The following is a 26,687-nucleotide window of genomic DNA, read 5'->3' on the forward strand; positions in this document are numbered from 1 at the left end:
TGGATAGATCACTGGGTAACACCAGTGGTCCATATATTACATAAAGATATGCAGAGTTCACAAATTTGTCACTGAAAATCCCTGGGGCTTCCCTAGTTCTCTGGTTTTCAGCCTTTCCTTTTATTCTTTACATAGCTAATATTCTTCCATTAAATTTTTTCAAAGCCAATTTTTTTCTGTTTTCAAAAAAACAAGAGCCTAGTTGATGCAGAACTGATACTATACAGTAACTTGCAGGCTATAGATTGTATGGCAGAAGCTCCTGTTATTGAAGGTAACATTCAAATCCAGAGCATTAATTTCTGGACATAACTCTTAAAGGAGAGAGAAGTAAGTACCACAATAAATCACAAAAGTAGTAATATTAGGATCACTTAATTTGTCAGAAACATAAATGACAGAAATGTATCATCAGCAATATATAATGTTGCTGCTGGTGAGCTTTTTTGGAGCAAGAACCACATTTTATTATTCCCATTGTTTAACAAAGGGGCATTCAGTGTTTCCTGAAGCAGTCATTGCTTTCTATAAAAACTTTCAAACATATTTCCTAAAAATAGGACCATGATTTTCAACTCTCTCCGTATTTTTACTCAAGCTCTATTTCTGCTTTCCTTCTCAATGCATATTTCAGATGTTAAACAGATTATGAACAGCTCAAGAATTCAAATGTTGACTCTTGACCATCCCTAAATAAACATTATTTCCATTTCTGAGTACCTACTTTCTTATTCAGGAAGACTTGTGGGTGAACCTCAGTTAGGCAGCTTCAACAACTCTTTAGGGATTGGCCTTTGCAACAGCATTCACGATACCCATCATCAAAAACTGGCACCTATTTGTCCAGCAGCTCTAAGAGATGAAAGGATGTAAGACATTTTCCTTGATTCTTAACAAGCACACAATTGGATCAGAGAGAAGATTATCCAGGTGAAATAATAAAGACAAATACATAATGAAGTAAACCTGTTTGGTTACTTCATGGTCCTTTGCCATATATTTTCCTCTCCTTCATAAGATCTCAAGCTTCAGTACTATAATAAATAGTACAGTACTACACGATCCGGAGCTGGCTGAATCCAGGGGTATGGAGTAACCACAGATATGGAGGGCTGGCTGTAAGTTATACTGGGATTTTCAACTGCTTGGAGGGTCAATGATCCAGTCCCTGCACTGTTCAAAGGTCAACTGTATATGGAAAATTAGACAAACAACAGGCTAAGAGTATAGAAAGGTTCTACAATCCAAAATTTGCTAAACTGAATTAATTACAAAGGACATTTATCATTTTACAAAAAGAATGTTTATTTTAAATCTACTGTTATGAGATGAAGGGGGTACAATAAAAGCTTGTCCATTAGATTGAAAGTACCTCAAGACTTACTCAACTTTGAATTCTTAGGCCCTACAACCATAGTAGGCACAAGAAATAATATGCTGTACTTAATGCATCATAACTATTTAGCTGTATTAACACCACACCAATATAAAAATATTGCAAGACAAATTTAAAACATACACATTTAACTTTATTTCATCATTGTCATTTAAAGCTTGATTTTATAAAACATAAAAGGACATTCTTAAAAGTTTGGTATCATAGCAATTTGAACAGTAGGAATATCCATAGCTTCATGGGTTCAAGTTATATAAATTAAAATCAAGTAATTGGAAAATTTTTCAATATGTAAACTATACAAATGAATAAATGGCAAAAGGACCTAATAAGAGCAATATTTTATTACTTATGGACTATCATTAGTTACTTTCAGGATCTAAACAAATATTCTGAATATTCATATTTCTTTTGTTCTATTTTATATTTAAATATTTCTGTATATTCTGAGTCAAGCTGCTTGACCAAAAGGTCTGATTTAGAAAGACATTTAGCTTTATGGCAAAAGTTTTTCCATCTACAGTACTACCTTCAAAGGAACTGACATTACAATGCTAATGAAATCTGCTAGTTCCCTTTGCAACAGTGTGCAATAACTTACATCAGCCCTATGGAAAGTGAAACAGGTACCAAGGAATGGAACAATTATGCACAGATTCAGTAAAGTATAATGTTAAGTTTTCCCCATCTAAAAATTAACCAATGAAGTATATCAACTAAAGTTGATTTGGTTTCAGGAAAACCACATTTGAGGATACAAGTACATTACTGTCTTTAGCTCATCCTCAGTCATTGACAGGAATTTTGTAGGCTACCATGCTATTTACTTTGTGAATTGTAGTAGTAAATGAACGAAGACGAACTTCTTCAGAATTGGTAATGAACTGTGGTCCTGACTCTTCCCACTTTTCAGGTACAACCAAATCTTTGTCTGTATAAATCAGGAGATCAAATGAACCTAAATTGGGGATAAAATAATTAAGGTACATTATTTTTTCAAAAGTAAAACTACCTGCCCTGTCTCCCTCACATTTTGAACCACACAGTGTTAGAAATGTAGTTTAGCCTGGTCTGTAAAACTAGTTCACTGCTTTTCTTCAATGGAAATTTACTGTAGTACAGAAAATATCGCACTCCTTTCACTTTATCTTATGAAAAATTCAAGTTTTTTTTTTCTTTAAAGAAAAAACCGTTAAAAATATTTGTAGAAAGTGTATAATCAATCACATGGGATAGCATGAATGTAACCTACAGTAAAGCTAACTTCTTGGTTCTGTGACTGATGTATCCTAGTGCCTAGAACAGAGTGTGACATATAGTAGGTTTTCAGGACATATCTGATGTTTGAAGGAATAAGGAAGATAGAAAAGCAAGACACAATTATAGCTATAGTCTTAAATATATATCAATACATAAAAGTGTGTAAGAAATGAAGATAATGAAAGAAATTACACCAAAACATTCAAGAGTGAGTGTTGTGGAATACTTTCATTCCTTTCCTTTTCAGCATTTCCAAATTTTCCAGAATGCATATAACATTACTTTTCCTTTATAATGCTTTCTCATTTTTATTACATGATATTGATAATTAAGAAAAAATTTAATAAAGGGGTAATTCTTAAAATAGTAGCTTAGTCTTTTCCCCAACAAATTTAAGGCAATGTGATGTTGTATAATACTTACAGGAAACTTCCAACAGTGGCAGAAATGTCACTGTAGCTGTGATCTGTCTGATCACTGAGCGGATTTCATCTTGGATAGCTTTCTGAGACTTTTCTCTGGGTGCACTACCAAAGAAACCAAATCAATTAATTTAAGTTTTAACGAGTTATTTAAAACATCTGTAAGATTATTTATCTAATTAAATGATTCCAAAATCAAATAAGTAATACATTAAAAAGGAGTTTTTTAGAAAATGAGTACATCATTAGGACCCATAATACCACAGTAGGCATAGTATGTATTTTTATTATTTCATTTATCCTTCCAATCATTTTTTATGGTTGGTCTTAGGATCAGGTCATTTTGTATCAGATGACCAGAAAATTTGCCAAGTGCTTCAAGTTAGGAAAACTTCAGTACCTCTTAAAAAAAAAATAACAGTGGTATCTAAAATATTTAATTGGTATAATCATTTTGGCATTTTTAGTAACGCCTAAGTGTCTAATTCCCTATTGTCTCAAATAAGATATTAAATTGTATGTCAAATTATTTTTATAAGCTAAACATTTCCTAAAAGAGACCAAAGGCTTCAGAAGCAAACTACATTTCATTATGAGAAATGGTTCTGAATTTACAGGTAAGTATGCCTAGGACAATGCTAGTCATTAGCATATTATGATGGGTATTTCCCATTCAGGTAGTCTGGAAACTTCAGAGTTTATGAAGTGTCTTAGGAAACTTGTGGCATTAAGTGAAATACAGTAGAATTGCATCTTAAACTGGGAGAGTCTAGGATAATCCCTTAAGCTTAAAAGTACCTTTAAACAATTCATAAAATGGGCCACCTAGTATACTGTATGGAGTTTTGCATATACCACCATAAATACTACAATTTGAAATTCACCAATTTAGACTAAAGGCGATACTATACAAGTCAGTGACATGCCAAAGTAAGCACAGTTCTTTTCCACAGAAGACTGAAGATCAAATTAAACATCCTAGAAAAAACTATACCTTCTATGAAACTTGTTCAATATAATTAGAACTCATTTTGTAAAGAAAACAAGTTTTAGAACAAGCATATGAAAGTGGAAATAATTTAAATTCCTACTTACCTGTCATCTTTTGCAGTCTTGTCACACTCAATATCAAACTGCCATCTTTCAAGGACCTCACCACTTTCAATATTTGAGATGACTACCACCAATTTCTGCACTGAACACTTGCATAACCATTCTGTAACACATAACAAGGCATCTTTTTTGGTTCACTGCATTACAAAGCAACTCTTTTCTTGGGTCCCACTTCCTATCCTCAGCAAATTTCTACCACTGCTATTTTGGATCTCCTCCAAATTATACAGAAAACTTGCCCCATCAATAACCTAGCTCCTGTTTTCAAATTCTCAGTATTTATACCAGGTATAGCACTGGGTGCTGAGGACAGGATCGTAAACATTCGGTACTTCCATCCTAATCCAAGGCAAGAGTGTAGGAGATAACATTAACCTAATCACTACACCAATTAACATGAAATTAAAATTGTAACTGCTATGCAGGTGCAAAATATGGTACAGTGAAAGCATAAAATAGGAAAATTTGACTCAGGGAGGATTTGAGTTTAGTTCTAAGAGGTTCCACACCAAATAATCCAAGTGCAGCCCTATGAATGACGATGGGTGATTTAGCCCTGAAGTTAATGAAAATACAATGATGTAATTTAAAAAATGAAGTTACTTAAAACAACAAAAATGATCCGTGAATTTTAAAACTAAAAAGGAAAAAAAAAAGATGAGAGCTGTAGCATTTTTTAGGACTAGTAATTTGGAAGGTCAAATGGGTAGATAGGGCAAAATATCCCACAACACAGAAAAATTAGAAATGGGATTCCTAAGTGGAGAGAAACATGAAAGAGAAACTAATAGGAATTCTAGAAAAAGAAAGAAAAGCAATAGATGGAGAACAAATATTGATCCAACAATACTGCAACTTCTTGAGCGAAAAGGAAAAAATGAGTGTTCAGATAGAAAAGGCTACTGACTCAGGCAGGATTAAAAAAAAAAAAGACAAATGGAAATAGGTGAAAATAAGAAAATTCTAATGAGCGCTGTTATTTAGTAGTTCTTCTTCTTTAAGTTTAGTCCCACAGGTTGAATTCAGTTTTACAATTAATTACCTTTCAGTTGTTCCACCACATTATTTAGGTATTTTATGAGTTCAGGATCAGTAGTTACAAGCAAGGTGAGTCCATATTTCTGCACTCGAGTAAAGGTTTCGGATGGATATATGCCACGCTGATATAAAATGCTGTTGATGCCAAATGCTGAAAACAAGAAATATTAAAGTCATTGTCACTTTGTAACTTCGGGAAATAAAGCATATTTAGATGTGGCTATGGTTTCATTAATGGTGTAAAGCTGTAAAAGTCTAAACACACGTGTTTCTGTGTTTTGCTGAAAGCAGAATAGGTACAAAGTGGCATTAAAAATCCTTAAAATATTACTTCTAAGTAAGAGAGAAAGTGATACCTGCATTTATGTGGCAATAAAAGAAAAATGCCAAACTGCATTAGTCTCCCAGTGGCAAATTTCATTTCATTGTAAAACAAGTCCAAATTCAGACTGTGTGGTTAGAGGATGTCAAAATAGGCAACCGACTGACTAGTCCAAAGCCCAGGCAAGCCTCTCCCCCTCTCTCTTTCCTTCTTTTATCATCACAAGTTCTGCCAGGTTCTATCAGAAGGTACAACTGGCCTGGTCCAGGACGGCGCTTCCATCACCGTCGACCAGTTTCACCTCGCGGGGGTGATGGTGAGGGGTGAGCTCTGCACTTTAAAGAAACTCTCCCGGCGAAGGGGCTGTAGCGCGAAGCAGGCCTCAGCAGCACCTAGGCGTCCTCCGCCATCATTAGCAACGCGTCGGGAGGAGGCGCCTGCATCCGCCTCTTCCCAGATTCCTCCTGCCGGGCAGGAGGCCAGGGCTGAGAGGGCTTGGGTTCGGGGCCGCTCCGGCCCACCCGGCTTCCCCCCGCCTCGGAAGCCGAACCGCGGGCCTGCCGGGCGGCCTGGGCTCCGTTCTCCCCGCCCTACGGCCTGCGCGAGGACTTACAGAAGAACTCGGCCACGATTTCGGCGCTCCCGCGCAGAGTGATGCCTTGCTCCCGGGAGAGCTGCAGCGCCATGGCCAGGCCCACGGATGAAGGCACGCGCTTCCACCCGGCAGACAGCAACACCAGGGGTTTCCAGAGCAGTTCCCCGCCACTCGTTTCAAAAGTAACGACGCAGGACGCCGTCGGCCCCTCGCGCAGGCGCGACAAGCTTTTAGGCCCCGCCCTACGCAGCTGGGTCCCGCAAGATCTCTGGGCCTCCGCAGGAGCGGCCGTTCGCGCAGGCGCAGTGGGTAGGCGTGGTGACACTTCCCAGGGTTTAGGCTCGGGAGGACCCCTGTTGGGCGCCGGTAGTTGTGGTCGGCGGGCTGCCTGGCGCCCATGGGGGAAGATGGTAGGTCCAGGTTTTAGTGGCCGCTCCCTAGGTCTGGGGACAGAGCGACCAAGGAGCACAGTTTCCTAGTTTGAAAGATATTTTGAAAGTGATATGAACTGTCCGCCAGCTGCGGCATAAGTGGCCCCAGGGATCCTTAGTGGGCGGTTGGAACATGCTAGATGCTTTGGGAATTCGTAAAGCAACTGCGTGCGCGGCAGCCTAGCCACAGTTTTAGAGGGATTACTGTGTGGGCGGCTTTTCTTGAGAAATTGGGTTAGGGGTTAAAGGGACGAACTGCTTGCATTTTTCTATCCCTTGTTTGTCCTGGGCTCAGCTCATGTTTATGCCCCGCCCCGCCTCCCTGCGAGGCGGAGTCTGGGGGCAGCAGGTGGCTGCGTCTGCTGGGCCAGCTTGCACTGTGTACCCCTCCACCCCTAGGCGACTGGTCAGGAATAAGGTCACCTCACCAAAAAGGCCCATCAGCACTGAAGAGCTTTTCAGTGAATTTTGACTCACAAATTCAATGACTTTTAATGTTAGGATAAGAAGTATTAAGGAGATAGTGCACAGCTAATGTTCATGTGAGATGTGAAACAATTTTATACTTAAAGCAGATGGGAAAATTATTCGTAAAATGAAGTCTGAGAAACTTAACCACCAGATGTACTGTTACTTAATTATATGAGAAAAATGCCCGAGTGTATTCGTTTTCTATTGCTGCGTAACAAATGGTCATAAATTAGTTTAAAACAACACCCATTTGTTATCTCAGTCTTTAGGTCAGGAGTCTGGGACATGGCATAGCTGGGTGCTCTACATAGTCTCATAAGTTTGAAGTAAAGGCACCTGTCTGCAGGTGGGATCTCATCTAAAATCTGGGGTCCTCTTTTGACCTCCTTGGTTCCTGGCAGAATTAGTATCCTTGTTCTTAGATTGAGGTTCTCATTGGCTTGCTAGCTGTTGGCCAGAGGCCAGCCTTGTGCTTTTGCCAGGTAGCCCTTCCATAGGCCTTCTCCCACTTCCAGTCTCTCTGACTTCAGGGAGGTCCTTTTAAAGGGCTTACGTGATTAGGTCAGTCCCAGCCAGATAATTTCCTCTTTGTTGAAGCTAATCTTCAAAGTGGTTTTGCCTCATAATTACGTTTCTGGTCACGCTCAAGGGAAGGGATTATATAGTATATGCTCCCTAGAAGCCACAAATTTGGGGGGCCATCTCAGAACTCTGCCTAGTCACAGTGTTAGGTATCAGAATTTGATCAGTTTGAAGAGTGAAACAGGTATAAGAGGTAATAAGCTGACTTGGCCCTGTGAAATATTTTCCTTACATTCTTTAGTCTCTGTGGTACAAGTGTGTATGCGTGTGTTTAAATCACCACCTTTTCATTCCTTCCACCAGGATTTTGGGTTAGAGCCAGAATTCTGGCATCACGCTGGTAGAGCATGATGCCCACCTTACTTCATGTATAAATTGTCTCTCTTTCTAAGGAACTTACTACTTAGCACTTCAGGAAAGACTTCCTTCAGTTTCATAATAATACAGTAGATGCAAATAATCGTTAGTATAATTTTGGAGATTCTAGAAGGCTGGCAAAATATATGAGATTTCCATATATAGAGGAAGTATTTGTTAATGCTTTCTTTGTGTTCTAGGAGGAGGTGTAAGAAATGATTAAGGCTTAGAAAGCATGGTCTGTGCTTTTTGAGGATTTGTAATCTAGTTCTGTTTAAATATGCATACTTAAAAAACAGTTGAAGTCTCATAAATTGGACCTTATCTGGCTTCTGCCTACCTGGTATCTGGCTTCTGCCTACCTGGCAGCCTCCTTTCAGGTTACTATCCTAACCTGCCTACTCCTTTAGTAACGTTTCAAACTCAGGGATTTTTGTAAGGTGCTTTCCTCTGCCCAGAAATTGAGTTTTATCTGTTCAAATTTCTGATTATATCCAGACTTTTTAAACTTAAATGTTACTGCATGAAAGAAATTTTCTTTTACCCCTCAGGGTATAAGGTGCTGCTCTTATGCAGAACTCTCATAGCATCCCATAGTGCTATTTCAGAGCACTGCTTTCACTTGCAATGAAAACAATTACATTATCATTATTTAAAGATATCTTTTGTATCTTCCTGTTTTGGCAGAGGATTCATGATGACATTTATTGGGTGCCCCACAAATATTTGTTAAATAAATATTTGAATATTTGCCTAGGAAAACTTCATGGAAGAACCCAAAATGTTTTCTAGTTGGAGAGCAGGTTGGATGGATGCGGTAAGGCCACTTTTAGGGAGCTTTGAATACCAATACCCATTTGAGTTGATTGAACTAGATGTACAAGGATTTCTAAATTCTTAGGATTGTTGTAATTAAAGGGGTGTTTTTTTTCAAGTGTAAATTCAGTAATGGTAGTAGAATAGATTGTGTAGTGGACCATCTAGAGTGGTGGTTCTCAAACCTGAGCATGTGAAAGAATGACTTGGGTATTTTGCAAACTATGTGGATTCCTGGCTTCTGTTCCTCCTTCTTTCAGTCTGGTTCAGTTCAGTACCATAGACACTAGTCACATGTGACTTAAGAACTTAAAGTGTGCTGGTGTGAACTGAGACATGCTACAAGTATAAAGTACGATTTCTAAGACTTCGTATAAAAAAAGAATGTAAAGTATATTGATTTTTTTGGTAATTGATTATATATTACAATGATACTATACATGTACTGGATTAAATAAAATATATTATTAAAATAATTTCACTCGTTTCTTTTTAGTTTTTTAATCTGTCTACCAGAACATTTACAATTACATAGATGACTTTTGTCATCTTTCTATTGGACAGTGCTGGTCTACTTTCTGGAGTCTAGGAGATGACATGATTTAACCAGCATCCCAAATGATTCTGATGCAAGTTCTTAAATCAGTCTTTGAAAAGCAGTAAACTATGATGGCAGTTTTAGTAATGCAGGCCTAGGAGGTTGAGTTCCTGGACTAGATGGATGCCAGAGTTTAAGTAATAAAGTATACATCAGAGCAAGGCATTTTGAAAAAAGAATTGAGTTTTGATGACTGATATGGAGGAAGAATGAAATGCTAGTACAGAATCCAAGGTGGCAAGCCTGCCATATACAGTAGAGTTGGTCAGAGCTCTCGGGATGTTAGGTTGAACTGCTCAACTCTGAGACTGTTCTGTTTCACTGTAACACTTACGATTCTAGAAGCTTTGGTGGAACTTCTTTCCCATTAGCTTTTGGGCACTTGGTTTGACGTTGATCCCATCTTACCTAAAGCATGCACCCTTATCTTTACAGAAGGTTTTTTAAAAACTTGTTTTCAGTTACTTGAATTTACTTTTATTCACAATTCAGTGACATCTTTCTAATGTGTATTGTTAGGGGAAGGTTATTTGGACAGGGAGAAGTATAAATTAAGATTTATTTCTGAAGAAAATTCAAGCAGAGTGCATAATCAAATAACCTAAAATTATAAAAGAGATGAATATGAAAACGTATGTCATAAACAGACCTGTATTCCATATTAGAATGCTAAAATCAGAAATACTCATAAAAATTTCCAAAGCTAGAATCAAATGGAATTTTAGGCAATTAACTAATAACTTAGCTGGACAGTCTTAGAGATGAGGAAACTGAGGTCCGGAGTGACTACATAGTCTAAGATTCAATATCTGGTTAGTAGAAGATTTATAGTAATAGAATCTTGGGTTCTTGACTTAGTTTCTTTTAAAATTATTTCTATTTGAAGACATGCTGTAAAATTCTCTTATTTTTAAAATATTAACTGATTTTAGACTAAGGGTGTTCAATAACCTGTACACTTGTCAAGAAAATGGCAATTACAGTCCTTAATGAATTTTATGCCAGTGTGCAAATAGTTACAAACGCCACAAGATGGCACTGTTTACATGTAAAATAATACTTTAAAAAACAGTCCATGTGTATGTGCTTTAGTTCAAAGTGAAATGAGGAAAAAAGAATTTAGTGATTTCTAAGGTATTCGTATGTGTGGAACACATCAGAATGAAATGTTGGATCATAATATATTATAGAACTGTTACAATTCTTTTAAACACATGGCGTGTATGCATACACACATGCCTGAAAACATATTTATTTACATTTAAGTTGCATATTTGTTTTTACCTGGAAAAAAAAAACATTTTAGGTAGTTGAGTCATTATTCTGATAGACTTATGACAGTTTTCCATCACATTTCCAGGTGTTATTCTTGAGTCCAATATCTTGAAATAGAGCATTTTGTTCTAAAATGGGTAAAACAGGAATGCTTATCTTTATGAGAATTTTAATAAAATTAAATTTATCCACTAAATTTAGATTAAAAATTCTGTGCACATAGATATTTATGTCAGTATGGGGAATTTGCTCTCTTTAAAAGAAAGGATGCTGTCATAAGTCTTAGTTATTCTATTTCTTATATAGATAATTTCTCATTTGATGTGAAGAGCAAGAATTAAAATCAGACATTTTCTACTCTGATTACTTAAGGTTTATTTTGTAGATCTAATGAATGTTTACATTTTTTCATAAGCTTAAGAATTGAATTGGGTAATGTAAATCTCCTAGAGATCCATCTTCCCCAAATACTTTCCTTCTAAGGACTCTTTGATTGTTGGTCCACATGTTCAAAATGATAGAACAAATTTGAATCATGAAATTTTATTAATAAGCAATGGCTTAATAAACTTAACAAATATATCTCTGTACCTACATAATTCATCATTTTTAATGATCCAGTTGCATGCATAGGATATTAAAATTTTATCTTTAGTAAAAATTCAGTACAAAAATTATTGAAAACTTATTAATAATTCCATAATTTCTTGTAATGAAAACCATGGGCTGTTCTTACCAGAAAGTATTACCATGTTGTATTATTTTATCATAACTCTATTATGATAAGTAATATATAGTCACTTAGAAGTCTTCCATAGCTCAACCATGATTAGGCACCAAAAGGCATAACTTGAAAGGTAGGTACTCTTATTCCTATTTAATCCTCAGAGACTGTTTGGAACATATATATATATATATATATATATATATATATATATACACATACACATATATGTGTGTGTGTGTGTGTAATATATATATGAAGAATGGGTTCTGCAATCAATTGTCTTTGACAGCAGAGTATATTTTAAAATGTAAATGAAATTCAAAACAGCTCATAAGAGTGTCTGATATGGAAACTAACAGCACAAAGCCTCTGTGAAGAATTAAAAGCCATGGTTGCAATTAAATTAATAAAAACAGATTTAATGCATTAAATGATTTTATAATTACATATTAAATTTGGTTAAATATTTTATGCCCATAGTACATTTTAAGCTTGTTGCTTCTGAATCTTTTGTAGGTGAGAGTCATTTTTACTATTGCTTAATATGTAAATATAGGTGAATTAGTTCTGCTGAATCTACCAGCTAATAATACAACTAAGATGTTATTTGAGTAAGTGGAAAAGTATTTTTTGAGACATTCCATAGACAAAATAAATAAGCCATAAAGTTGGGTCTTTCTCAAATATTTGTTAGTACCTTTTTATAAAATATTTATGGGGAAATAAAGCTTTGTGAGAACATGAAAATCACTTTACTTTAAATTCATTTATATTTTTCTATTTAGATAAACTTGGCTTTTTCAACTGAAACAAGTTTCTTATAACTTGCATTGTGTTTATAGCTCATTCAAACAATACAGTAGTCAAACCATATTTATCAGGTTACAGGTCAGTCATGCACATTAATTCTATTATTTGTGCTGAGGTTTTCTACATATAAATTGGCTATGACAGTGTTTTTAATTCTTGAATGATTTGTATAACCTGTTTAACATCAACTAACAGCAAAAAGGGTTACTGAATTCCACAGTTTTTGGTTTAATGTTGGAGATTAAGTGGATTAAATATTAAATCGTGTCTTTTTATGATTGCTTAGTCCCAATATGGTTGTAAATATAGGTGGTAACATTTTACTCCAAAATAGATTGCAGCTTTGTTTTAAGGCAATTGTTTGGGTTATCCAGTATATACCTCTTTAAACCTGTGTTACGCCATTATCAAAACAAAAGAAAACTTGAAATCAAGTTTCATTTAATTAGTATATCTCCGAGAATATTCTTGCAGACTCTAGTATGCGAAACAATGGACTGTAGCATTTTAGTTTACATAAATTTATATGTTTTTAAAATTTATTCACAGAATTTTGTTATTAAAAGTAATATGTAGTTATGAGTTTGTATAATTAAAAAATTATTAATAAGATAGATTTCTTTTTGTTTTTGGAATTATACATTAAGACTCTTATTAATTTTGAACTACCTTTAATCTCCTTTAAAATAATAAGAAATTATGATATTTACTTCTCAAGAGCAGCCAAAAATGCTATTGTTAACACAGAAGTTGAACATCTTAGTGAATGAAGAAGTTATGCGTTGCTATTCCTAGGATGGCTGCCTGCCTTAGGAAAAAGATCAGGAGTGTGGGAAGAACTTAAGGCCCCAAGTACACTTGCCTATGCCTTCTGGGAGACTGGAACTTGAAGGAAGATTATTCAAAGGACTCTGGAAGTGTAAATGTACCTTCCTCTTCTCTTTCTCAAAGATCTTGTTTAAAATAGTGTGTCTCATCAGTAACAGAGAAGATAATGAATACACGCCAATATAGGTTTATTTATCTCTAAATTATAGACATTTTCCACAGTATTAGGTATAGTGTGTGTATGTGTGTGTGTGTGTGTGTGTGTGTGTGTGTGTGTATGTATATGTATGTAGGAAAGTAAGAAAGATGAGATAAATATTTTAAAAAACGACTCGTATCGCTAGAAAATAATTTTACTTTCACTAAATATATTAACTGTATTAAGACTTACATGGTTAATATGCTTCCTTATTCTTAAAAATCTTGGTTTAATTATTTGTGAAGAGTGATTTAAAAGTCAGATACTTCAGCTTAATTTAATACTTGGATTTTTTTATTTGTTTTTTGAGTTTTTGGTTTTTTGACCATCAGAGCTAAAAAAGTTACATCACAAAGATATGAAGATACTAATGAGAGTTCATTGTTGACTTCTTATTTTTATTTACCTGTATTTAGCAATTATGCAAAGCCTTGAAAAGTTATTATTAAATTCCCCATTTTCCTGGTGCCAATTAGATGTTCTTACAAACTTAAAAGTGTTGTATTTTTATTATTTTGAAAAATGGGTCTAAAACAAAGGTTTAAGCAGTGTGGGTCCATTTCATTTTTTTTTTTTTGCGGTACACGGGCTTCTCACCATTGTGGCCTCTCCCGCTGCAGAGCAGTGGCTCCGGACGCGCAGGCTCAGCGGCCATGGCTCACGGGCCCAGCCACTCCGCGGCATGTGGGATCTTCCCGGACCGGGGCTCGAATCCGTGTCCCCTGCATCGGCAGGTGGACTCTCAACCACTGCGCCACCAGGGAAGCCCCTGTTTTTATCTTTTAATTGCCCTTGGAACTAATTTGTAATTTAGAAATATTATAAATAGATTAGAAAAACTTGTTTCCAAGTTTTCCAATGTTCAGATGAAGTTTTTTTAAAAAAATAATTGACACAGACATGCTCTCTCAGTAGCTTGAGTGTCTTGAAAAAAATTGTTCATTTTAAAAGTCACTTTTTCTCTGAAAGAACATGAATGTTAATTTTTCTGAAATTCTTGTTAGATAGCACAGTACCAACTGTTAGCTGCACAGAGAAAGAGCCATTAAATTTGCAACAGTTGACTTTCATTTCTTTGGGGATACTAGTCGTGACCTGTGACTTTCTGTCCTGCAGACTGTGAGGGTGTCGGTGTCAATCCATTTGTTACATTTTAGTACAGCTTAGTTTATTTTCTTAAAGAGTCAATATAAGTGGGAATTCTACATTTCTTCCTGTACCCCAGTGAATTGTTTTGTGCACACATCCCAATCTGGAAATAATTGGTTTTGAGAATGTATGCAGAAACCCTGTTGGCTGAAGGATATATCACGTGGAGTTGGGGGATGGTCATGGTCCTTGCTTGTCCCCTCTCCCAGGCAGACATGGAATGGATATAGCTAGGTTGGCCAACTTGCATGCCTGTATAGAAATTTGAGTTTTCGTTCTCCTTGCTGGCTTCTGCCAGAGCAATCCTATGAGGAAAATACATTATCTTTATTGGGAAAGAGTGCCCCAGGCTTTTGAATCCCATTCATTTTCCACTTAAGTCTGCGGAAGGCATGGAATAAAAACCCTCTTCAGAGTTTCAACAAATTCTTATGTGGTAGAAGTCCATTTGGATCACAAGAGAAAGAGCTTTACTACTGGTAGCATGGAGGTGGAGTGTCATGGCATTGCTTAAAGAAGCAGGAATCTCCAAGCAATCTATCAGAAGCAGAGTTCTTAGGCAAATGTGCAAGAAAGGGATGCCAAAATAGCATGTTCTAGAAACTTTTTAGAGGCAGACTATCTGGACAATTTAAGAAAAATTAAGAAATTTTTCCCTTATCTGTAAAATGGAGGTAATAATAGTACTTGCCACATAAATTTTTTGTAAGGATTCCATTAGATAATGCAAGTGAAGTTTTGATTTACTATTAATATATGATTCTTGTTATTGTTATATTATTGTTATTGTTAGTTATTATTATTATTATTTAGGTAGCTTTTCCTCCACTTTCCCATGCAACTCTCCTGGTACTTGTCTGGTACTTCTTTAGTCTAGGATAACTAAAGGAGTCCTTAGGTAAAGCAATTTAAGGCAGAGATTGGGACAGACGCTCTCTTAACATTATGACAAAGAAGAAGTAATAATAGTGCTAACTACCTTTAACTGAGCACTTATTTTCTGCCAGGCGCTCTTCTAAGTGCTTTATGTGAATCAATGTATTTAACCCCTTCACAGCCCATGAATTATGTACTATTATTACCTGCATTTTTTACAATGGAGGAAACTAAGTTACAGAAGGAGGTTGGATTAATTTATCTAAGGTCCAGGCCATCTAGATGATAGCAGGATATGAATCCTGAAAGTGTGGAAGGTCTGACTAGATTTCAGTAATCCACCTTGAGGGGTCCTTATGCCCTGTCCTTCCCTCCATTTTTGATGTGAAACTCCTGGAACTCATCCAGCAATGGAACACAATGAAGCCGAATGGCTGGAAACCTAATGGAAACATAGGTTTCAGCATAGAGAGAAGACCCTGGGCTTAGGATAGGGGTTGGAGCAAGGGCAAGAGGCCAGAAGTGGAGGAAGAGAGACAAGAGGTGGGGCCCAGGGTGAAGTACTGTCTCTTCAGGTTAAGAGCGGGCAGCTAAAAAGGGTACCCTGAATAGGACTGCAACAGCAGAAATGGTTTTTTTTTATGTGTGTGTGTGTCCTATACAAATGCTCTGGCTAAGGAACAGATTGGTGATTGAAATCCAGCCTTCTGCTCAGCTTGCCAACTCTGTGGGTAGTTCTGACAAAAGGAAGTGAGGATGTCCAGTACAAGAAAAATGTAAAGGGATGACAAATCTGAGAGACATTTTGAAAATGTGTTCATGTGTTTGAACTCTGAAGAATAAAGTGTGGTATCTTAGAGGTCATAGTGAAATTGTATATGTGGAGATGAGTTTGGGTGAGTTCAAGTGAGTTTGGGTCAGGAAAAGACTCAGGGAAGGAATTGGGGGTTAGTAACTAATAAAATGTCACATGGTGGAAGAAGATACAATGAAGGAAACTCAAGAAATGGAGAAGTAGGAGGCAAATCATGAAATGAATGTCCTAAAAACCTACTTAGTGAATCTGAGTTGGGTGGGAAAATATTTTAGTAGTTTGGTATGCAATTCAGTACAAATAAGAATGACCGGGAAAACATCATTTGATTTTTTTTTTTTTTTTTTTTTTTTTTTTTTTGCGGTACGCGGGCCTCTCACTGTTGTGGCCTCTCCCGTTGTGGAGCACAGGCTCCGGACGCACAGGCTTAGCGGCCATGGCTCACGGGCCCAGCCGCTCCGCGGCATGTGGGATCTTCCCGGAGCGGGGCACGAACCCGCGTCTCCTGCATCGGCAGGCGGACTCTCAACCACTGCACCACCAGGGAAGCCCACATCATTTGATTTTGCACTCAAGAGATCTTTGGTGAGGAAGCAATTTGGGGCAATTTGGGGCATGGAGAGGGGATGGAAGTCTTTTTCAAGGAGTTTGGAAGTGAGGGATAATGAGATAGAAGCGAAAGTTTTATGAGTTAGAGGCTTGGAGAGTGGGGGAAATAACATGAACAATTGCTGGATCTTGGGAATTTTATTTTTAGGAATATAGAGGAAAGAGAGCCAGAAGAAATATAAAAACTGAAGTTGGAAGTTGGAAAGGTATAACTAATAGAGCCAGAGGCCACAGAAAACAGTGGCATCGAGGACCTAAGTGGAGAATAAGCCTTAAAAGAGACAGTTTCGGGCTTCCCTGGTGGTGCAGTGGTTGAGAGTCCGTCTGCCGATGCAGGGAACACGGGTTCGTGCCCCGGTCCGGGAAGATCCCACATGCCGTGGAGCGGCTGGGCTCGTGAGCCATGGCCGCTGAGCCTGCGCGTCCGGAGCCTGTCCTCCGCAACGGGAGAGGCCACAACAGTGAGAGACCCGCGTACCGCAAAAAAAAATAAAAAGAGAGGGAGACAGTTTCTTGGGAAATATACAAGAAAGAAGAGGTGAGAGTATGGAAATTTTTATTTTTAATGAAACATTGAAGATAATTGCAAAGGGTTCATGGACCCAATTCCAGCGTGTGTGTGTGTGTGTGTGTGTGTGTGTAGGCTTCTGTACAGCAGCAAGCAATTCTCTGATGCCATCAGTGTCCCAGAATTCAAGTCAATTCTGACACGATCTGATCCTACCCAGAAATAGAATCAGATTCCACAGGTAAAGTTCTCAGTCCCACAAGACCACCCTCCACTTCAGAGACCAGTTTCAAGCCCAGGTTGGTTACCTGTGTTGCTGACCTACTGGCTACAAACCAGAGGTTCCCACATCCTCCTCCTTGGTTTCGAATAATTTGCTAAAACGGCTCATAGAACTCAGGAAAGCTTATTTACTCACTAATTACAAAATTATTATAAAAGAATATTAAACTATATGAATAAATATCTAGATGAAGAGATACATAGGGTGAGGTCCTGAACAAAGGAGCTTCTGTCCTCTTGGAGCGTGGAGCCTGGCAGCGTGGCACATGAGGTGTTCTGGTTTCTCTACATGGAAGCTCCCTGAAAAAGGGTAAAAGCTGTCCTTTTGGGTTGTTATGGAGGCTTCGTTACATAGTCATGATTGACTAAATCATTGGCCAATGGCGATTGATCCAATCTCCAGTCCCTCTCCCCAGGAAATCAGGGGGTGGGACTGAAAGTTCTAACCCTCTAATCACAGAGTTGGTTTTCCTGGCGACCAGCCCCCGTTCTTTGGGTGGGACCCAAAAGTCACCTTCCCTGGAACTTTTTCTGGAACTGAAGGCAAGAACCCAAATATTATCTTTTTTGCCCTTATTGATCAGGAAATTTCAAGGGCTTTGGGAGCTGTGAGCCAGGAACTGTGGATGAAGACCAAATATTTATCATTTTATATATATATATATATATATATATATATATTTGGCCACTGTGTATGTATGCTTGTATATATATATATATATTTTTTTTTTCATATATGTTTGGTCATCTGGATGACCAAATATATAAATTTTCTATAAATCACAGTATTGCAAGAACTTAGTTCTCAGTGGAGGAAGGGGCAAGATAGGGAAGTGGGGGAGGGCAGAGATACACAGACAAGGTTTTTTTGAGCAGCCATTGTGGGGAATGGGAAGAAAAGTCAACCAAGGAGAAATAAAAATACAGAGCATTTTTTCTCAATAGATATTTTCTCAATAGATATTTCTCGATATTTATTGAGTACTATTTATCTCATGATGTGGTACTGTGTGACTGCAAGAGGGAAAAGAAAACATCCTTTCTTTGCCAGGCAAATCTAATTGGGGAGACGATACACAAAAATAGCTGCAAATAGGAGGTATCAGATGAGAATCAAGTGAATGTATGCAGCAAACGCACAATGAATTCAAAGATAACTATGGAATGTTTCTTGGAGGACAAAGAAAGAGTGCCTAGAACTGGCTGGCAGATATGGGTGGTGGTTAGGGAAGGTTTAATGAAGAATATTAACTCCAATTTGAGTCATAAAGAAAAAGTAGATGTAGACATATAAGTAGGACATTACAGGCACAGAACTTAAAATCGATAGACCCAAAGTTTAAGCACCAAACTAGCTCACTTTACCCGGGACACAATCCTCATGTAATTAGATTACTTCTGGGTCTTTCTTCTAGAGAGTCTTGTGTGGCAGCCTGGAAAATTTGTACTGTTCCAGGACATTAGAGAGCCACTGAAGGTTTTGGGACTTGGGAACAACATAGAGTGATGTTTTAGTAACATTAGTGTAGCTGATGTACAGATTGCCGAGTTATAGTAACAGTCAAGGCAAGAAGCACTCGAGTACTTCTCCACTGTTTAAAGTCTGGTGAGTGCTATAATTACCAGGAGAATCCCAGGTTTTGCCTCATTATCATAGATTCATCAGTTTCCCTCCTTTTTTTCCTTTCCAAAGACATCTTTGGTGTCTTTGATTTCTGGTTCTTTAACTCCTCCAAATTTTCAGTCATTTAAAGAATCTCCTATCCTGCCTCTTGGCTTTGTGTGCCCTGTCTTCCATTGCTCTTTTTGTATAAGCTGTCCTGCTCTCTGTCTTGACTTGATTCAGAGAGAGGCCTGCACGTTTCAGCCTCATCACAGAGAATGCCAATAAACTGATGGCCTGCGTCACTCAATTCCTAACGTTACGTATATATTCCATAATATTTGCTAAGCTTTCTATGGCTACTAGTGTTTGATATTTTATTAAACAGTTCAATAAAGTATTTCTGCCTTTCTTTTTGGTCTCATGACCAACAGATGAGCATAGTAAATTTAGTGTGGTTGTATTTGTGACTGCATAGTAGCTCCAGGAACCCTAGAAGTTTCTTACCATTTTACTAAGTTTTCACTCAATTTTAATTAAATTTGAAAACCTTTAAAATTGAGATCAGAAATTCATATACCTTAATTTGATTTTTTTACTCTCTTTAAAATACCAAAATATTGCTGTTGATTGCTATTGGATAAATTGTTTTTTATTTAAAAAATTATCTATTTCTGCCTTCTCTTACTGTGACTTAGTATCTAAAACATAGTGGATATTAAAATATATGAGATGAAAATATATAAAGGGTGAAAATGAATAGAAAGACGTCTGGATCCTGTAATATAGATGTATCTACACACATAGTATGATCCTGATGCCATTTGAACCCATAATAATCTCCCTTTAAAAGCATCATTATAGTATTGATAGTTTCTAAGTCTCTTGAAATTATTTTAGAAAGTAGAAATTCTGAGTAATGAATACTTAATGCAATTTTACTGAAAGCAATAAGAAAGCATCAAGTAGTTAAATTAACTTTTTAATTCTGAGGTAATTTATGAAAGATTCAGTCCTGCTCTTCTGCTTGAAACCTTTTTCCTTCAGTAAAAGAGGACAAACTTGGTTTTATCTTGAGAGTTCAAGAAGGAGTGAAAAATGAGTAGAAAGAAGTCTTTATTCTGGAAAATGGATCTGATTTCGAAGTTCAACTGGAATAAGCAATTGTTAAATTTTGTATAGAAAATTGTATCTAATTTCATAATTATCTGATTATTTGATTTATTGAGTAAACAAAGCATACTGTTTCGTAAAGTCTATGAATAAATACTTTTTCCAACCATGACAGATTAAGTGGAAACAAAGAGAGTGAACAAAAATGGAAGGGGGTCATGGATCTGCATCTGCATGGAGGAAGAGGGCAGTACTTTTGGGGAGTGCAATTTACATGAGCATCTGGGTCTTTTGTCATGTTTTGGATGGATGACCCGAGTCTGATATATTGGTGAATAGCATTAACAAAGGTCTCGTTGTCAAAGGCTAGGAAGAAAAATGCAATTAGCCACAGCAATGAGGTGATGTCTGTGTTTGGGGGAAAAACTGATACCTAACTGACTATAGAAAAAACTGAAATGATACCATCAGTAAAAGGCCAGATGTGTGTGTGTGTGTGTGTGTGTGTGTGTGTGTGTGTGTGTGTGTATCCACTATATAGTGATCTTAACTCAGTGGGATATGACAAAAAGTCATTTTTTTGATAGTGTTTGGATTATGTGATGAAAGTGGATATGCACCTGTTACTAACAAAATGACCTGATAAACTCAGTGAATTCATAATTCATAATATACCAATTTCACCAACCTGACAATACTGGTGAATACTGCTTTGCAATACTGTTTGTTTTCTATTTAAAGAAAATTTGAATTAAGTAAAAGTGCACTGGAGTTCCAAAGAAGTTTGTTCTTTTTTTTTCTCTCTCTCTCTATAAACCATGCCATCCAGAGTAGGGAACCATATCTAATCTCCCAATTAGGTCAGGCCCCAGGATAATCAATCTCTTTAACAGCAGATGCCTTGTTTTAGCAAATGAATGCTTGGTTTCAAAGGCAGTTTTGTGTTGAGAGAGGAGTGCAGTTGGCATGGGTGATTAGAACTCTTTTAAACCCTGTAAAAAGCTTCTGTAGATTGTTTTATGCCCCCACTTTGTGAACTGAAGTAAATGCTGTATATATCCATCTTAAAATGAACATGGTGAGGACTTTCTACAGCCTGGGAGAACATCTACATGCATATAAATGGAGCTATTTTAAGTCCAAAATTTTAATACCCATTTGAATTACACTGTGATTTTGATAACATCTAAAACTAGTGTATATGTTTTTAGTAGGTGCTCCTCATGTTCATTAAGTATGCTCATCAATGACAATAACTTAATTATTAGATTAATATTTTTTTAGACTGAAAATACAATAAGTTAACATGATTCTCATATTTGTTATTTGGACTGCATTTATATTAGTTTGTGAATGCCTTTTTTCATGTCTGGTGCCTTTTCAGTTCATATCCATGCTCTATGCATATGGGCAGTGTGAGGCAACTGTGAAATCAAGAAGAAATAATTAAAAATTAAAATTTATAAGCAATGTGTATTAAGTTAAAACTATAAATTGACTTAATTTTGCTCACAACTCCATTTGATCTAAGATAGTGAAATGTAGTGAGATACTTTTCAATATGGTAAAACAAAAAAAATTCTAAGCCCTCAGTAAACTATTTTGGTTAATCATTGTTCAAAATGTGATTGCTGGAACTTATCAGTGATGCCTGAAAGTGATACAAAAATAATTCAGGAGGCCCCAAATTACCTATTGCCTTTTTTAGGAGAGCAGATTATATAATTAAAAGCATGGCATTGAAACGTTTGTGAGGTAGTTAAGAAAAAAAGCATTCTCCAACGTATTTTGTCTGTTACCATTCAACTTTTTGTATAATGGTCAGTTCTACTAGTTTTTCTCCCCTCTTAAAAATTGTTTCAAACATGCCTAATTTGTGGAAAGTTAATATTTTTTATAGTGAAGGTTGATAAAAACGTCTTAGGAAAAATTGAAAGCAGATGGTCTTTAAGAAACATTTATTGCTAATTACTTCTTACCTTTCACACAACTGTTGGTAAATGTATAGGATTATATTACTTTAAGTAAAGTTTTAAGGCTAAATTGGTAGATAAGCTAGAGATGCAATGAAACAAGATTTCTTAAATACAGGCCTTATTTTTTAAAAAACAACATTTAAATAAATTAATTAATTAACTTTTTGGCTGCATTGGGTTTTCGTTGCTGCGCACAGGCTTTTCTCTAGTTGCTATGAGCCAGGGTTACTCTTCATTGCGGTGCCCGGGCTTCTCATTGCGGTGGCTTTATCTTGTTGCGGAGTACAGGCTCTAGGTACACAGGCTTCAGTAGTTGTGGCACACAGGCTCAGTAGTTGTGGTGCATGGGCTTAGCTGCTCCATGTCATGTGGGACCTTCCTGGACCAGGGATCGAACCCGTGTTCCGTGCATTGGCAGGTGGATTCTTTTTTTTTTTTTTTTGCGGTACGCGGGCCTCTCACTGTTGTGGCCTCTCCCGTTGCGGAGCACAGGCTCCGGACGCGCAAGCTCAGCGGCCATGGCTCACGGGCCCAGCCGCTCGGCGGCATGTGGGATCTTCCTGGACCAGGGCATGAACCCGTGTTCCCTGCATCGGCAGGTGGACTCTCAACCACTGGGCCACCAGGGAAGCCCTCAGCTACATTTTAGATTTTAAACTTAATTTAATTATTATAGCATATCAGGCAGTATACATTTAAGTTAATGAAATTAACACAGGTTTATACACTTAGGTTTATACAATAGCTTTCTTACTCAGATCCCAATGATTTTCAGAATCCAGAGATTTCCAAGCTGAAATTCTTCATTTTCATGAAACTCTTGTAGCTAAATTTATATATGGATTATTTCTTCCTTGACAGGCACACACATTCACTATAGTACGAAAAGAAAGTCTGAAAGAAAATATAGTGAAATGTATATCTTTGGGTGATGGGTAGATTTGGGGTGACTTATTAAATCTTTACTGTATAGTATAGGCTTTATGATTCTTCTATTGTTAGGAAAAACATAAATATTTTCAGTTTCAAAAAAACATACAATTCCAGCATAGGTGATGCGTAATTTGACAATAATTTTTTTTTAAGATTTTTTTTTGATGTGGACCACTTTAAAAGTCTTTATTGAATTTGTTACAATATCGCTTCTGTTTTATGTTTCGGTTTTTTGACTGTGAGCATGTGAGATCTTTGCTCCCCAGCCAGGGATCAAACCCTCACCGCCTGCATTGGAAGGCGAAGTCCTAACCACTGGACTGCTAGGGAAGTCCCTTGATAATAATTTTATAATATAGTTTGACAATAACTTTTTCTTTTCTCTTGAAAATATGTAAAACCTGTAGGGGCAAATACCCTGTTCTTTCCTTGGCACTGCTTATTTGTCCATACTGTTGAAATAAACCACTCAGTGGAAGGTAGACTTTAATGACTGTAAACTCTAAGGAGTACATTAAAGCATCCCAGGAATGACCCAAAATAACAAACAGCAAACATGGTAAACATAAACTGTATCTATCCAGGATTTCTCAACGCTTTTACACTATGAAAAATTATTGAAGGCCCCCAGAGAGCTTTTGTTTATGTAGCTTATATCTATGAGTATTTATCATATCATATCATATCATATTATCATATTAGTATTTATCATATTAAATCTGAGAAATCTTTGAAATATTTATTAATTCACTTAAAATAATAATGAATACCAATTACGTATTAAAATACATAATATAGATTTTTCAGAATCACAACAAGAGTAGTGAAAAGTGGCACTGTTTTACATTTTTGTAAATGTCTTTAATATATGCCTTAATAGAAGACAGCTGGATTCTTTTATCTGCTTCTGCATTCAATTTGTTGCAATATGGTATTTAGGTTGAAGTATATGAAGAAAACTTGGCTTCATGCAAATATGTAGTTGGAAAGAGGATAATTTTAATAACTTTTTCAGCTAATTGTGGCTATTCTTCTTTAATATTACACCAAATGTCAACAAGTAATAGTTTGTTAGAGACTAGTTGCAATGTGAAATCTGAAACCACATCAATAAACTTTTGATACTTTTGAGCTTGGCCTATTTCTCAAGGAAGGTTTCTGAAAGAAGTCTGACTTTTGATTCTAAAAATAATGAAGTATAATATTCCAATAATAATAAAACAATCCCAAGAGAATTCCAAGGATATTTTAACGATTAATTTGCATCCAAGTGTTTTCTAAAACATTTGAGCACCACTCAAATCTCTGAGCTTGATTTCTTAATTCTTAGATACATCAACTTTAAAGTTTACTATTTGTTGCATAGATGAGGTCTTAAAGCCTTTGCTTTTCATCTCTTTGGAGGTAACTTTACATATATGAATTCATCAGATGTGAGCAGTGTAGGAATACAGTAAAGGCATGATCAGTGTTTGCTGGCATGGTATTCTACTGTTGCAGAGCTCTGTCCTCACTGTAAGTATGAACAAAAGTATTTCCAAACAAAACCTTTGCTTGAGCCCTGAGAACCAAAATATTGATTTCCAAAAGAAAATATTTGTTTCAATTGTGACAAATATTTTTATGGCAGAAATTGAAGGCAAAATACACATTTTGCATTATGACACTCATATGTCAGATCTTATTAAAAGTAATTTAGAATGTTCCTACACATTGCTTTTGATGATGTCTATTTTCTTTGTAAACATTTGTACAAAATGTCTCAACAAGGAACCTATTATAAAAACTTCTTAAAGTCCTCCTTCCTTCAAAATTAGGTCTAGTTGACTTCACTAGGAAATGTGGATGACATGTTTTCATGTTCTTTTTTTAATGGCAAAAACAATGATGTCACTCTTTACAAACAAGTCCAATAACAATGCTAGAGAATTCCTGCAGATGTGGCTATCAAATATATTCAAGATTCCAAGGAAACCATCCTTTATTCTCCCTACTCTCCCAGAATAGATCAGATTCTCCTAAGGTGCACTCTCATTCCTACAATCTTGGATTTCCCCATATTGCACTCATTGCAGTTGCTAATTACTTCTTTGCACAATCAGTTGATTAATAACTGCTTCTCTCACTATACTGTTAGCTCCAAGAAGGAAAGGTCTGAGCCAGATTTTCCATCTCATCCCCAGGATCTCCAGCACAGTCTTTGGCACGCGATGGGAACTCTTTAAGTTGCAGAATATATGATAGAATACTTCGGAGCATTTAATGCACTTTGGAGTCCCCAGAGTATTTTCCTATACCTTTTATATTTCGGGATTCTTCATCCTTCTTGAAATTGGCTTTTGTGATAAATCTGAGTTCTCGTTTCTTTCTCACCTCCTTGATTGTTCTATTTTTGTCTTCCTTCATGGCTTTTGTTTTAATTTCTAGTTCTTTAAGGCAAGCATGAAGTTCTGTCTTGCCCTTTACTATTGTTCTCTTTTATACACTTTCTCTCAGTTACCCATAACCTCTGAGATTCTCAAATCTAAATCCCTAATCCCAATCTCTCCCTCAAACCATGGTTTTGCATCTTCCAGGTAGTCTCTCTACATTTCCAACCAGATATTCATCTTTAAAGCCAATAGATCTCTGACTAAATTCATCATCTTTCATCCTACGTCAATTGTCTCCTGTGCTTCTCTGCGTCCCGGCAGTTACGTTTGTGCCGCCTTTATCTTTGCTTTCACTGAGTCCTGTCAGGTCTCTATCTCACTCAGGGTCCATGTTTTCATCCCAGTTACCATCACATTAGCTCACACCTTGGCTTTCTCATGTCTGTCCTGTTGTGATAGCATTTATACTCCCCCTTCTCTTTGCTGGTTCTTTTGGTTTTAATGCATCTTGTATACTGGTATGAGAGTAACTTTTCCCACAGAATTTTTCTCTTAAAAACTTTCATTCAATTAATAATTTGAACATTGCCTGGGCATTTGATGGTATTAAGGAATTTTAAAATAAATAAATTTATTTATTTATTTATGGCTGTGTTGGGTGTTCGTTGCTGCACACTGGCTTTCTCTAGTTGCGGCAAGCCAGGGCTACTCTTCGTTGCAGTGCACGGGCTTCTCATTGCAGTGGCTTCTCTTGTGAGCATGGACTCTAGGTGCATGGGCTTCAGTAGTTGTGGCATGTGGGCTCAGTAATTGTGGCTTTTGAGCTCTGGAGCACAGGCTCAGTAGTTGTGGTGCATGGGCTTAGTTGCTCTGAGGCATGTGGGATCTTCCCAGACCAGGGCTCAAACCCATGTGCCCTGCAGTGGCAGGCGGATTCTTAACCACTCCGCCACCAGGAAAGTCCCAAGGAATTATTATTTTTAGATCTGATAGTGGTTTTGAGGTTGTATTAGAAAGGGAAAGAGGCCCTTATCTTTTATGCATACATACTGAAGTATTTATGAATAATTGATATGATACTTGGATTTGATTCAACTCATATGGAGTGAGAAAACATGGATGGGAGTGTAGATAGATAGGCCAGATTTGATGCTTACTCAGACTAGTTGATGGGCACATGGAGGTTCACTATACTGTTCCTTATAATCTTAT

General features: G+C 36.8%; 1 protein-coding gene across 2 annotated transcripts; it reads right to left on the reverse strand.

Annotated features, from left to right (window-relative positions):
• Nucleotides 1–1,069: 1,069 nt before the first annotated feature.
• MAD2L1 (mitotic arrest deficient 2 like 1) lies at nt 1,070–6,352 on the reverse strand. 2 transcript variants are annotated; one of them, XM_060147416.1, is made up of 6 exons: nt 6,165–6,352; nt 5,234–5,380; nt 4,174–4,294; nt 3,080–3,183; nt 2,224–2,354; nt 1,070–1,188 (listed from the first exon to the last, which is right to left on the reverse strand). In XM_060147416.1, exons 1-6 carry the CDS (start codon nt 6,235–6,237, stop codon nt 1,138–1,140), a joined length of 627 nt encoding a protein of 208 aa, XP_060003399.1. In that variant the 5' UTR covers nt 6,238–6,352; the 3' UTR covers nt 1,070–1,137. The 2 variants fall into 2 exon arrangements, with proteins under 2 accessions (XP_060003399.1, XP_060003400.1); XM_060147417.1 differs by lacking the exon at nt 1,070–1,188 and having other exon boundaries at nt 1,281–2,354.
• Between the last annotated feature and the right edge of the window lie 20,335 nt (nt 6,353–26,687).

Source organism: Lagenorhynchus albirostris, chromosome 4 (assembly GCF_949774975.1).
Source record: "Lagenorhynchus albirostris chromosome 4, mLagAlb1.1, whole genome shotgun sequence".
Classification (NCBI taxonomy): domain Eukaryota; kingdom Metazoa; phylum Chordata; class Mammalia; order Artiodactyla; family Delphinidae; genus Lagenorhynchus; species Lagenorhynchus albirostris.